This window comes from Chionomys nivalis, chromosome 25 (assembly GCF_950005125.1).
Source record: "Chionomys nivalis chromosome 25, mChiNiv1.1, whole genome shotgun sequence".
Classification (NCBI taxonomy): Eukaryota; Metazoa; Chordata; class Mammalia; order Rodentia; family Cricetidae; genus Chionomys; species Chionomys nivalis.
The window spans coordinates 25,562,041-25,576,236 of record NC_080110.1 but is presented as its reverse complement, the minus strand read 5'-3'; the positions used below and the strand labels follow the sequence as shown (position 1 = coordinate 25,576,236).

General features: G+C 42.0%; 1 protein-coding gene across 1 annotated transcript in view; it reads left to right on the top strand.

Annotated features, from left to right (window-relative positions):
• Positions 1 to 14,196, top strand: part of Lgr5 (leucine rich repeat containing G protein-coupled receptor 5) — a 127,505-nt gene that overhangs the window by 92,685 nt on the left and 20,624 nt on the right. Inside the window, exons 5-7 of the mRNA XM_057757861.1 lie at positions 7,241 to 7,456; positions 10,348 to 10,419; positions 13,392 to 13,460. Coding sequence (XP_057613844.1) covers positions 7,241 to 7,456; positions 10,348 to 10,419; positions 13,392 to 13,460 — 357 coding nt within the window. The remainder of the gene's footprint in view (positions 1 to 7,240; positions 7,457 to 10,347; positions 10,420 to 13,391; positions 13,461 to 14,196) is intronic.

The following is a 14,196-nucleotide window of genomic DNA, read 5'->3' as shown; positions in this document are numbered from 1 at the left end:
GCATGGGCTATGCAGCTACTTATTGGAGGGTGAAGGAGACCTATAAGATCAACAGAACAAAGCAATGGCTGAAGCAAGATCCCTATGGAAGAGCTAAGGATCAGGACAACCTTGAAAGGCATGTTGGGGGTCAGAATCTATGAAAGTCACGTGGGGTACATGAAGGATAATATCAGGCTTATTGCAAGATGGAAGCCCACAGGAAGGTCTTAGCAGGAAGGAATCTGACAGATCTTCTCTGCCGATGGAGTCAGAGTAGATGAAGGAAGCTTTTGTCAGAGTGGGGGCTGAAGATTAAAAGAAGGAAGATGGATTTGAAACACACAGAGGGTGAAGTTTCCAGTGTTTGAAGTGTTCAACAAAGAATGAAGGGTGTGGTGGCATATGCCTTTAATCCCAGCACCTGGGAGGCATATCTCATATCTCTGTGAGTTCGAGGACATCCTGGTGTACACAATAAGTTCCAGGACAGCCAAGGACACATAGTGAGACCCCGTTGAAGAAGGAAGGAGAAAGATGAGGAGGAGGGAGAAGGGGACAGTATCATGAACGATCTCCAAGTTTCTAGTTTGTCCACAGTGTAGCTGATGAGGCAGTGGCTTGGAGAAGTACCACTGGTAGAGAACCACATGAAGACAGGACAGATGAGGATTTCGGTTTGTGCTTTAGGAGAAAGAACTAAACTAGGTGTGGCTTGATGTTTGAATTCTGTACTTTGAAGGAGTTGGTGCGATGCCTAGCTTAGTTAGGACCCACCACCATGCATGTCTTCCCCTAACACTTCACGATAAGAATTTGCTTATCACTACCATTTCTGAAATGTTCCATGAATGTTAAAGTCATGCCTGCCTGGTTTCGTGCTGTATTTCCAGCATGAGATACAAAAGACAACCAACGTCTGGCATTATTTATTGAAATGAACCGAAGATTCAGACTCTGAGATGTATTGTAGACATCTGGGTTGTAACTGCTCTGGATTCCCTACTTTGGCTGTAGCCTGCATCTCCTGGCTCCAAGTTCTAATCTATATGGACCCTGTTTGGGATTCCCTACTTTGTCTGTAGCCTGCATTTACTCATCACCCTGACTCCAGGTATAATCCATGTATGGCTGCTTTCCACATGACTTACCTGGACTAAGTTGAATACAGTGGTTTCCGCAGAGATATTGGAGTTGACCTATTTACCAGAATTAGTTTTCCCATTCAGTGAGGTAAGGACTCCCCATTTCAAGAGAAGGTATGTGGGAAGAGCCTGCTGATTGGGAGATTTGTAAAATGGGACAGGCATGGAGAAGCTTCTAAACACAAGAGATGATCATGAACACAAAGCCTAGAATTACTGTGGGAAAGAGGAAGAAAAAATATTTGACTAGATCAGAGAAATAAGAGAAAGGTTTGAACAGATACAGTGGAGAGAAGGCCTTGAATGGGGGTTTTAGCTTTGAAAAGAATGGTAATTTGGGAGAATATAGATTCCTACCAAGGGAATGGCATAGCGGACAATTTCAGAGAGATTAATCTGGCAGCAGCCTTCACGATTAATTGAAGAGATAAGAGATCAAAGGCAAAAGGGCCAGCTCAGAAGCTGGGGCAGTAATGCAGGTGTGAAGAGATAAGGGACTTAGCCAGGCAGTCATCTCAGAGATGAAGATAAATGGAGAGAACCCACTGAATAATTGGCTGCAATGGGAGATCCAAACGTAGACTCTAGGTTTCAAGTCCCCATGGTTGGTACCTAGGAGACTGACATGTCACTGACAAAAAGAATCTTTGTTTCTCTGTAGAGAAAAAAAAATGAAACAGAAGAAGTTACTGCCCTACTTATTTTTGCTGTAGCCGTCTTCTTGTTACCAAGTTCATTTGGTGACATTTGGTGATGTTCCTAAAAATGATCAACATGGTGAACCTTGATCTGAAAAATCTATTCTTCTTTGGGGATGGGGCTCAGCTCAGCAGGGAGTCCCAGCCGTCACCAGGTGGGAGGCTTGAGCTCTGTCTTTGGCAAAGCTGGAAACAATGCCAGAGAAGTAGAGGCTTAGAGCTTCCCGCTACTTTCTATCCAGCTCCTGAGGCAGTTGACACAACTCTAAATCATGGCATTTCAGTGAACTCACAGACTCTCTTTTGGAAGAAAGGTGGAAAAAAAAAAGAGTTTCAGACAAAACTAACGTGATTCCTGTTTCAGACAAACTCTAACGTGATGATTCTCTTCCTGGGGTCCACAGTAGTGTTACAAGGTTAGGTGAAGAAGGAGACACAGAAGCGGAAGCTTCCCATCTAAGCAATTGCAGCGTTTCTGTGAACCAGCATGCTTGTCTTTGTAGGATGTAGGAAATGTCGCATCCTTGCGGGACATAAATTAAAAGATGAAATCCGACATTATGGTCATGCCATACAGATATAAAATAGAAACAACAACAGCAAAAACAAGTCTAATAATATGCAGAACTCATTTAAATCCACATCGATCTATTAAAATTCATATAGATAAACTTCTGTCCTGAGAGCACTGCTATAAGGACCTTGTGCCAAATTCAACTGTAGTCATCCAGTGATTTCAGGACAAAAGGTTCAAAACAGTAAAATTTTACTGTAGCAGAGAATGTGTGTGTTCTATTGAACTGTATTTTAAAATGAGTTTAGAGCCAGGTGCTTTTTGTTTTATTAGTAAAGTAAAGTAATAATTGAGAATGCTTTCATTTCTCAGAGTTTATCAGTGAGCCAGGCAGAGCACTGTGGTTCCCTAACTACCCACGGGTTCCCAAAATGGTCTCACAAAATGTAAACATGTACCTACCAGACAAGAGCGCTGGGTCATATCTTTTAAATTGAAGGGAGGAAGGGGCTATTCTGCAAAAGCCAATCATGAGAATGCCGCGCTCCATAACTCTGTTTGTTATCAAGTCCCCGCAAGCTATATAATACAGCTGCAACTGTCTTCACACGTGGGCCCGTCGTTCCTCTCAGCCGTGTTAATAATTGACACCATTATGGTCATCTTGGTGTGGAATTAGCCAAGATCAATGGCTTATCTTTTGACTAACGCTTTCTTCCTTGTAGTTAATGGCTCATCAAAGACATTCTCAAACAAAGATACAAGCTTATATGATATGTTGGCAAGGTGTCATGTGGAAGATAGATAAAGGACCATTTTCAAGACTAACAACAGCAACAGTGATCTCATGGCGTCTCTAATCCCTACCGTAATGCTACTTATAAATCAAGGGCTCCTTTCAGAAGAATAGAACAGATTCACAAAATGTTTCTCTTAAAGAGAGGAAATTTGAGCAGTTAATGCCTTATGCATAAAAGCATGAAGATTAAAACTTCACACAGGAAGTAAAAGAGTGTTTTTGCTGTTGCTGGTAAGGAAAGACAAACATTTTGCTTGATACCATGTAGCTTTGCTACCTAGAACACAAGCTATTCCAGAATTTCACTCACACTTAATTCTATTTTGTTTTTATTTTACGTAAAACAGAGTGGCATTCATCCATGCTGTCATGTGATCTCTGTCAACCCAGTTGTCCTGATGAGAAAGCTGAAACACCGTAACTTTCTTGCTTCCCCTCCTAGCTACACTGATGAATCACCAAGTCCTACAGGGTAGTTAACAACCTGTTAGCGCTCCCTATTTCTCCTACACATTGCTGTCAGAGTGGACACTCGACAGTACAGCCCCATCTGAGGGCTGAAGATAGAGAGGATAAGATATTTCTCACAGGCAGATGGTCCAGAAGTCTTCTGAAAGTTAAGCTATGCAGACTCAAAGTGCTTGAAACCCACCAGGGTGACCTGGATGATCTTGACCAAGTGGGAGTGGGGAAAGGTACCACAAATCCCACAAGAGGCAGTCTTAAACTTGTTCTGTAAGGACCACCTGTGAAGTGAGTAGATAATTAATTCCATACTCTAGCCTTGGGGTAGTTTAAAATTAGATCAGATATCAAGAAGAGAGCAAAATGATGGTTGTCAGGGACCTGGAGGTTGATGGGAAGAATGGGAAAAGGCTGGGTAAAAGACAAAGGGTCTTGGCGCGAGTAAGTTATGGCGACATAGTCTACTGTATGGTGACTACAATTAATAATAATGTATACTTGGAAACTGCTAAGGAATTACATCCTAAATGTGCTTACCACAAAAGAAAAGGAAGTATGGAAAAAATATGTTAATAAGTTTTCTTACTTTACATTATATACTTGTAATAAAACATTACAATGACCCCTGTAAATATATACAACTTTTGTTTGTCTATTATACTTTAATAATGCAGGAAAGGGAAAACTAAATCAAACAATACCCTGGAGTATAAAACAATAAACTCTTATCTGGATTAAGCTGGAATTTCTGAGGCCAGGCAGATACGAATTCTGAAACACTACATTTAGGAACATTGTTTGGGGGAAATTTCCTTTTCTATGTATTTTATTTGTATATATTGATTTATAAAATAATGGGTTTATTATGACACTTTCATGCATGCGTAGAAAGTACCTCTGTCATCTCCATGCCACTACCCAATGACACTCTTTTATGGGGAGTTTCTTAGAGGATGGAACGGTGTCATAGAACAGCATTCCAGCGCTGTGCCCGGGACACCTAAAATCAGTGTCAAGAGCTAGTAGGTCTGTGGGTGTTCATTGATATTGAGAATATGAAGACACTAAGTATTTGGACTCGTTCATTTCAGACAGAAAACTGTATAATGGTGTGGCCAGATTTTAATATTCCTGGGAGGGGAAAAAGATGCTTCTCAGAAGATCCCTGCCCCCAAGGAATGTATTCATGTGTACGTATAGGAATTTGTCCATATACAGTGGGTGTATTCACATAGGGAACTGATATCAGGCCACTCCCTGCTGGTCGCAACTTCAGATATGCAAGAAGAGAAGCCCATGATTCCACTGCTGAAAAACCCTTTTCTACGATTCCCCAACATCACACTGAACTTTGAGGTCTGGTATTTTCAAGGCTCTTAGGAGCTACTTGCAATGTCAACGCCTTTGCAACAAGGATGATACACTTACCAAGACAAAGAAGCCTACACTATATGGAGGGGTACAATTGAAGAGCTACAGTTAGGACATTAGTTACACCTGGTATAAACAAGGGCTTTACTTCTAGCCAAATAGAGCTGATTACCTCCTCGTCCTGGAATAGTAGTTTGAGATGTGTTACATTGTTTATGCTGTGGATCATTTGTTGTAAGGATGCAAAGATGTCTTTCTTCTTTTATGTTGCATCTGTTTTACTCTGCGAACCTGTGTTACTTTGCCTGTCTAAAACACCTGATTGGTCTAATAAAGAGCTGAATATCCAATAGTGAGGCAGGAGAAAGGAGAGGCAGAGCTGGTGGGCAGAGAGAATAAATAGAAGAAAAAGAGAAAAAAGAGAGATCAAGAAGCAAGAAGGAGCCGGGCGGTGGTGGCGCACGCCTTTAATCCCAGCACTCGGGAGGCAGAGGCAGGCGGATCTCTGTGAGTTCGAAGCCAGCCTGGTCTACAAGAGCTAGTTCCAGGACAGGCTCGAAAACCACAGAGCCACAGAGAAACCCTGTCTCGAAAAACCAAAAAAAAAAAAAAAGAAGCAAGAAGGATAAGGAAGACACCGGGGGTCAGTCATGGAGTAAGGGAAAAGTAAGATATACAGAACAGAGAAAGATAAAAGCCCAGAGGCAAAAGGTAGATGGGGATATCTTAAGTTTTTTAAAAAGCTGGCTAGAGATAAGCTAAGACCAGGCATTCATAAGTAATAATAAAACTCTGTGTGTGATTTATTTGGGAGCTGGGTGGCAGACCCCCAAGGAGTAAAAATGCCAAAACAGGACCCTATGACGGACACATGGCTGAAGAAAGACAGTGATGACTTCTCAAGGTTTCCGGTTCATTTGTGGACAGAACCCTGCCGTGTTGGGAGACCTTGCTTCTGCCCTTACAATCATGGCCGGTCTACTAGAAAAGCGAGGGAGTGTTAGCAAAGACAGCCAACTCCTACATTTGTTCCAAGTGACCTTACCTCAATTATTACCGCAACTTGGCTCAAGGCCCATCAGGGGTCACTTGCTCCCATTCATGGGATAGAAGTAGGAACTGGGGGATGACTAGAATGATGTATGTGGCCAAAAGTGAGGAAGCCGCCTTCCAGAGAGATTGACTTTCTACCGCAGAGGGATTTCTCTATTTCTGAACTCTTTAAATTTGGTTTGCAGGGGATTATTTTTTTTTCTTTTTTTTTTTGCGATTCTCATGTTCTTCCTGCATCTGCTTAGTCTTAAATGCTTCCAAAACATTTTTTAATCCTATCACGATTTTCCAATCCTTCATAAAATGCTAGCCTTCAGGTTTTGTTTTGTTTTGTTAATTCTAGTTTTGAAACTGCAAGCAAATGCAAGTCTTTAAAAAAAATGAGTGAAGGCTGTTTTGGAAGCATAACCGATTGATAGTAGTTCCACTGTTCATGGGCCTCACCAAAAAAAAAAAAAAATTGGGAAATACCTCAAAACACTAGGCCACTTTAATTACAGCTACCGTTTATCTTGAATTATGACAAAACAGTAGTACTGTGCTCCTGCTGGCTCAGAGGCAACAGCAGCTTATTAATTTGACCTATTTTTAGAACTGTTTCCCCATTTTAAAAAAAAGAAACTAAAAGAAAGTGGAAAAAGGAAACAAGAGTTAGACAGCTGCTAATTTTATTATTCATCTTAAAATGTCAGAAAAACAAGTATCTGCCCAAGGCAAGTGGTTAGGTTTAGCCAGACAGCCAGCAGTTTTGACTCTTCCCAGAGGCATAGCTAACAGTCTTTCAAACTTAACTGATTCTCTTCAAACACTGAAGCAATCTTTTCCTGGTGTTTAAGAACAAACTAAGCGATTACTGCTTACTAAGTTCCAAACAGTCTGGGATCACAGAGTCGTTCATTTGGCTTGAGGTGGGAACGAGGTTAGAGAATGTCTGCCTCGTAAGTGTCCGAACCGGATGAAATTTTACACCTCAGAGAGGCCCTTCCATGCGTGAAAGCAGGCTGCCCGCAAGCTGGATGAGAGTGAGAGCACCTTAAGGCTTAAGGCTCTAACTAGAATGAAGAGGACTGATCAAAAGAGGGAACCGGTCCAGTTTGTCTGGGGTCTGGAGCTCCCCTGACTGCTTCGCTGTGGCTGAGTGCTCCCAAGGTCTTCCGGTGAAGGCCATTGCTCTGCCTGGCTTCGCTGTTTCCCATTCTGGCTTGCTTTCTTCCAGACGTCTGGATGCCAACCACATCAGCTACGTGCCGCCCAGCTGTTTCAGCGGCCTGCACTCCCTGAGGCACTTGTGGCTCGATGACAACGCTCTGACGGAAGTCCCCGTCCAGGCTTTCAGAAGTTTGTCGGCGCTACAAGCCATGACCTTGGCCCTGAACAAAATACACCACATACCAGACCTGGCCTTTGGAAACCTCTCCAGTCTGGTGGTGCTGTGAGTTTTTATTGATTTTGCTCTCTGTTTTGACGGTTTCTAAATTCCCTCTGAGATCTTAAAGTGTTGGACCTCAAAATTTGAATGGAGGCATTTTAAGGTGGAAAAAACTGAGACTCTCTCTTGAGACCCTGTCTAAAATGACTTATGAATTTTCCGTGTGAATGAATGACTTACAACATTTATCAAATAGTGATAAACATTGCTGGGCATGCAGAGATCAAATAGCACCTCTACCTTAAACGCATTGTACATTTTCAAAGAAATCATCACAAAGATAATGAAAAAATTTTATTGAAAGATAATTTGGTTATTAACAATATACATATTAATAGGATTTTTTTTTGCAGTTCTAGGGGTGGAACCAGGCGTCACAAATGCTTCCTAAACAAGTATTAATACTTGATCAGTGAGCAACACTTGCTGTCTTGACAAGTACTTTGTTGTTGTTGTTGTTGTTGTTAAAGAAAACGCAGACAGCCAGGCGGTGGTGGCGCACGCCTTTAATCCCAGCACTTGGGAGGCAGAGGCAGGCGGATCTCTGTGAGTTCGAGCCCAGCCTGGTCTACAAGAGCTAGTTCCAGGACAGGCTCCAAAGCCACAGAGAAACCCTGTCTTGAAAAAATAAAAAAAATAAAAAATAAAAAAAAAAAAAAAAAAGAAAACGAAGACAGATCATTCCCAAACTGGGGATATATCCCAGTGGCAGGGTGTCTAGCATCAACCAGTACCTGGGTTTGAGCCCTAATACTGATGAAAAAAGGAAGAAAAAGACAGGAGGAGAAAAGAAAAGGAAATAAAAGGAGAGAAGAGAGAGAGGAACATTGCCTCTTGACAGCAAGGCTGCACTTTTTAGCTTTTTTTCCTCTTTGAGATCCAGATTTCTTTGGGTTTGGTTTTGATTTTTGAAACCTGGTTTCAGGAAGACTGGCCTTGAACATCTTGTGCTGTGGAGGACGAACTTACAGTCCCGATCCTCCTGCCTCCACACACACACACACACTGCCCCCACAAGCTAGGCTCCTAGGCGTGTACCACTGTGGCTGCCTCCCTCCCATCTCATCCTTTCAGCAAATCAAAGTGATCCTCATGGAACAGTTTGGAAATGAATCAGTCTTTGACAGTAAAACAGTATGCCCCCATGTGCCCATATGTGTCATGGAAGAACCGGCGTTTATCCAAGGCTGACATTCGAAGGCACTTGTTGCTTGAAGGATTGCAAGAACAACTTGCTTGCCGTGAGTCAGGGTTCTGTCCCCAGGACAGATGCTGGAGATAAAGTTGGGCCTGGTGACTCACCCCTGTATTCCTAGGGTTTAGAAAGCTGAGAGGCAAGAAGGTTGCAGTGAGTTTGAAAGCCAATCAAAGCTGTATAGGTCAAGCTGTGTGGCCTACTAAGTAAGATCCTGTTGAGGGAAGAAAGGACAGGAGGGAAGGGAGAACGGAGGGAGGGAGGAGGAAGGAAAGAAGAAAGGAAGGAAGGAAAAGATTAGCTACTTGAAGGAAAGGCACTTTGAACTTAGAGTTTCAGCGACTTCAGTCCCCAGTTCCCTTGCTTTGGGCCTGCAGTGAAGCAGAGCATTGTGACTGGTTGTACCTGGTAGACCAAAGTTGCTCAGTTCACAGCAGCTAGGAGCATACAATGAGACAGGAAGTGCTGGGGATCTCATAGGTTCAGAGGCCTAGCTTCCTTCCACTAGGTCCTACCTCTCATAGGTCCCACTGCCATCGGCTGTAACACCACAGGCTGGGCAGGCATTTATGACACAAACCTTACTGAGGAGCACAGAGAAGAGCTTCTTTTGCACACACACACACACACACACACACACACGCACGCACGCACGCACACACGCGCGCCGCCCACTGACTCTCTTCTACCTTCACCAGCCCACTTCATCACTGTGGTTGATTACCTGTCTCTTCTTTTATAGCATGTATTGCTATGAGGGCTCTTATTTATCTTTTTTATTTTTAAATTCTTTCCATCCCCTCTCTCGTCTACTGCATATAAAAAAGACCCTGACAAGATGTCACAGATATCTCACCTGAAACCCAAATTGTATTTATGGGGAGAAAAGAAATTTAACAGGATGTCAACAAATTTCCTCTCTGAATTCCACACATAAATATGATGTCGCTGATCCTGAAGAAGCTGGCTATGGCCTTTGTTTTTTGTTTGCTTGTTTGTTTTGGTTTTTTTTTTCTTCCACTATTTTTTTTTTAAACTTTGTCTCCCTTAAACCCATTTTCCAAAACCTCTTTGGGAGTTAGTCTGCTTTTCAGTGGCGTACACAACCGCTCTCATTGACTCTGGCAGACCTGCTTCATCAATTAAGCCTAAGATGATCATTGCACACGCTAATAGTTTGTCCAAATTACTAATCTTGGGCAGCAGTGAAAGTCCAATCACTAGTCCCTTTCTTCACGAGCCTGTGGCCCAATCCTGGAAATGGAATCATCTCAGAACATGCTTAGTCCACATGTGACCCCTCGCTCTATCCCATCACCTCCCTCAGTGATGCTCGGTAACTCTGTTGAGCACTCTGTGTCCCCTAAGTCACAACGAGCAAACCACGCTGGAAAACAGAACAACCACAAAATGAATCACACTTGCCGTCACACACACAAAAACACACGCGTGCGCGCACACACACACACACACACACACACACACACGGAAGTTAATCTTACATTCTACACCATAGAAGCATTTACAGAATGAGTGAAGGCAGCAGAGGGGCTTTCTAAAAAATGTTCATTTCTTATCATTAGTGCGTTCTTCGCCTTTCTTTGGATTTAAGCATTCCTGAATGTTCTTCCTGGATTTTCTCTGTGCAGTCCGCCTTCAGGAACGACTGTTCCTGACTGCGGGTAACACTCTCTTGCAGGCATCTCCATAACAATAGAATCCACTCCCTGGGAAAGAAGTGCTTTGATGGACTCCACAGCCTGGAGACTTTGTGAGTTGGCCTTTCATTTGTTTCCTTTTTCCAGCGTTTTCATGAATATTCTGAAGGAATCCAAACAGCCTTAAAGGCAAACTTGATGTTTGGTTTGGTTAATTGCCCGGGCTTTAAGCAGATATTTACAGAGGTTTTATCTTACACACACATACACACACACACACACATACACACACACACACACACACACACACACTCCCCACAGAGCTAAACAATAAAACTGAGATTCTATTTTAATCTCTTGAGGGTGGCAAATTAGTGAAAATAATTAAAGCTAAAGGAGCTCTTCTTAGGAAGCAGTGACTGTTTGCTTAGGAACGTGTATTCTCCACTTGTCAGATGCACTAATCATGACTTGTGTGTGAGTTTGGTCCTCTTCAGAAAGAGAAAACAAAGACGCTGAGATCCAGGCCCTTCATAAGGAACGTGGTTCCTACTGAAGCAACGCAAGGGATGACATCACACTTATAGACCTTGTTCAAATAATTTTGACAAATATCCTGTTGAGCAGCTAACTTCTCTTAGGCTCCACTGGGTTGCTTTATCAAGGCTATGTATTTAGCCTGTAGCCTATTTGGGGATTCCTTCTTTCTCTAGTCTGATTCTGAAATCTATGATTATCTCCAGATACTGCTTTCAAAGAATGGGTTAGAGGTTCCCCTGGACACAGTGACAGGCATATATGGTCTCAGTCTATTTGTAAGACTGAGGTAGAGTATCACTCGAGCCCAGGAGTCTGAGTCTAGCATGGGTCAACATAGCAAGACCCCCATCTCAAAAACAAACAAACAAAAACTAGCTCAGGTTTTCATTGGTACTTTTGATAAAAATGAGTCCAGTCAACTGATCGTGTCCTAGATCCCGGAGCCAAGGCAGAGGATCTCACTATCCACCTAGGCACAAGCCTCCTCCTGGTTGAGAACAAACTCTTCAAAACCCTGTTCAGTCACTGAAGTGCAGTATGGATGGATAGCAGACAGCAAAAGTTCTGAGTGTAGAAAGTGGAGCAGGGGACAACTGAGGGGAATATCCTCAAGTCACTTGACATAGCTAATACTGGAATACAATAAACTACGCAAGGCCTTGTGATGACAAAACCGAGTCTTCTAGGACCTAGGGAACATTGTCCGTTTGCACGCAGACCAACAATTTACCCATAGTCAGTTTAGTTTCTAACCAGTTCTGGATCAACCTGCCTCCTGAGAGACCATGTGTCCTGGGTCTTCTCCTAACCAATGAACACCCACCCATGACTCTCCTCGCAGAGCACCATCACCCCACTTCTCCATGGATGTCAAAGAGGAACTCATTCAGGCAGATCCTTGACGCCATGGCAAAATAGTTTCTGTCAGCCACTAGGAAAAAGTTAGAACGTCTCTCTCGTTAAGTGACACTTTCTCATCCCTTTTAACAGAACAATTGGAGCAGCAACAACATAAAAATCAGCTTTACTGGGTGTTTCCATAAGTGCTTTTCCTGTCCCTAGTCCTGGATAAGGAACCAGACCTACAGAAAAATACATACAAATACCACAAAGTAAAACATTTCAGGACAAAAATCTGTGAATCTTATTGTCTGGCCCCACTTTGCCCAGGGCTACAGAGGATCAGTAAATTGGTTGTTTCCAGCCTCTTCCTTTCCCTGACTAGAAAACCAAGTAATTTATAAGGGTCCAGTCCTCGTTTAATCAAAACAGAGCATCTGGAGAGATTTACACACAGGAAGAAAATCTATGTCCACAAAAGACATGAGTTTCCTGCCTGCAGAATAGCTTAAGGATGGCTGTGCCAGACAAGTAGGAATCTTGATTCATGTCTAACTCGGTCAAATTATCTTTCTCTTAAAATTAAATGGCAATTCTTTTCTACTGAGGAGGATCTAACCACATCTGATTGCCTTACCAAAAGAGTTTTCTGTGTCATTTGGGAAATCTACCATTCCCGGGGACCAGACAGCAATTCTTTTTCATCTGAAGCTGTAGGTATAAGGAGTAAGCCTATAAAACATCTGTGAGTAATGGCCTTGAAAAGCCATTTGTGTCATTACAGATAGAGAAATTAATGATTTGAGTTTCTCCGACCCTTCCATCTCTCTGTATGAGGGATAACACAGAGCTCTGCCTCACAGACCAAGACAAACACAGGACTTGAGTTGATCATGTACAACCCTGGGGAAGCTCCAGTCTATATGTCCTTGCTAAGAGTCCTGTGTATCACATAAACCTTTCCAAAGACATTTTGCCCTGATCTTCAGGCTGGGTGGACACAGGCTCTCCATGGGAACCAGGGACAGGGCAGTTTTCATGTCCCATGTCCTAAATGGGAACAAGGAAACAAGAAAGGCGATGCGTCCCAGGACTGAAGAGTGGAAACACCAGCTGGCAATTCTGTGAACCAGGATCCAAGGAAGAACTCCACCAGGACTTGGTCAGAACCACCAAGCAAACATCACCCCTCCTTGGAGGTTAAAGCGGACGCAGGTCCCTCCCTGTTTTAAATGACCCGCTACCCTTGATCCTTAGCTTGAAATGTCTGTTAGTTGGTGTCATGATTATTCTAATGCAGATAGATGTTTTCAGGTTATTGGTGGTCAAAGCCCTAGAGATGGTTCAGCAGGTTAAAGCACTTGTAGCTCAGTCTGATTAGCTGAGTTCCATCGCTGGAACCTACCAATGAAAGGAGAAAACTAGCTCTCCAAAATTATTCTATTACTTCTGCAAGCCTGCTTGGCGCTCATACATACAAACACACATGCATGGAAATGTATGTGTGCTCCACACATGCACACATGCTAAATACAGTAAATTGTTTGTAAAGTATTAGCTGGCAGCCAGCCAATAAACGATGTCTTGAAAGAGAAAGCAAAAGAGCTTCCATCTATGACATGGGTCCATTGGAATACTTAACTTGTACACTGAGGAAATAGAAGTTTTAGATGAAATGCTGAAAACACCATTTACTCATTTCTAGAGACTTAAATTATAATAACCTCGATGAATTCCCCACTGCAATCAAGACACTCTCCAACCTTAAAGAACTGTAAGTATTAAAACAAGTTTAATAAATGAACTTTTACTCTTTGTAAATTTATTTTAAAATTGACATAATTATTCATATAACGGCTGAAATTTTTGTTTATATAAGTAATGACTTAGCACACTTGAAGTATGTTTAATTGATTTCCAGAACCAAAAAAACAATCATACTTTTTGAATTTATAAATGACCTCTCTTGTTTATATGTAAAAACACATCATTTATATCTATATAACCCATATGCTTTCATTTTCCCTAAGTGATATATATTCTAGCACCTCTTTCATTCTTTGTATATTTGTAATACAACTGTAATAGAATTTAGCTATTTGTTAATTCTATGAATCTAGAAATTTCTGAGCTGCATAAATATAGAATCGTATGAATAAAATTTTGTCCCTTGATAGCAATAGATGTCATCACATATATTTTTATTACATGCATTTTTAATGCTGGATGAACCTTACTTAATTTTCTAAGCACAATTTCACTAAAGAAACACGAATTTTCAACTGTTGGTTGATTATATTATGTTTTAGATGATAAATTTTAATTAACTTTTCCTTTTTAATCTAAAAAGACAAATATCTAGCTCTTGAAAGAAAACACACAAGCCTGGGATGTTTTTTCCACAAAGCAGATAGACAGAGTAGTGTGTTTATGAGGAAAAAGCCTCTGCGGGTTCCGCCTCAGAGAATTCCATGTGTATCAGCCGAGTAGATATTGACTGGAAAAGGCAT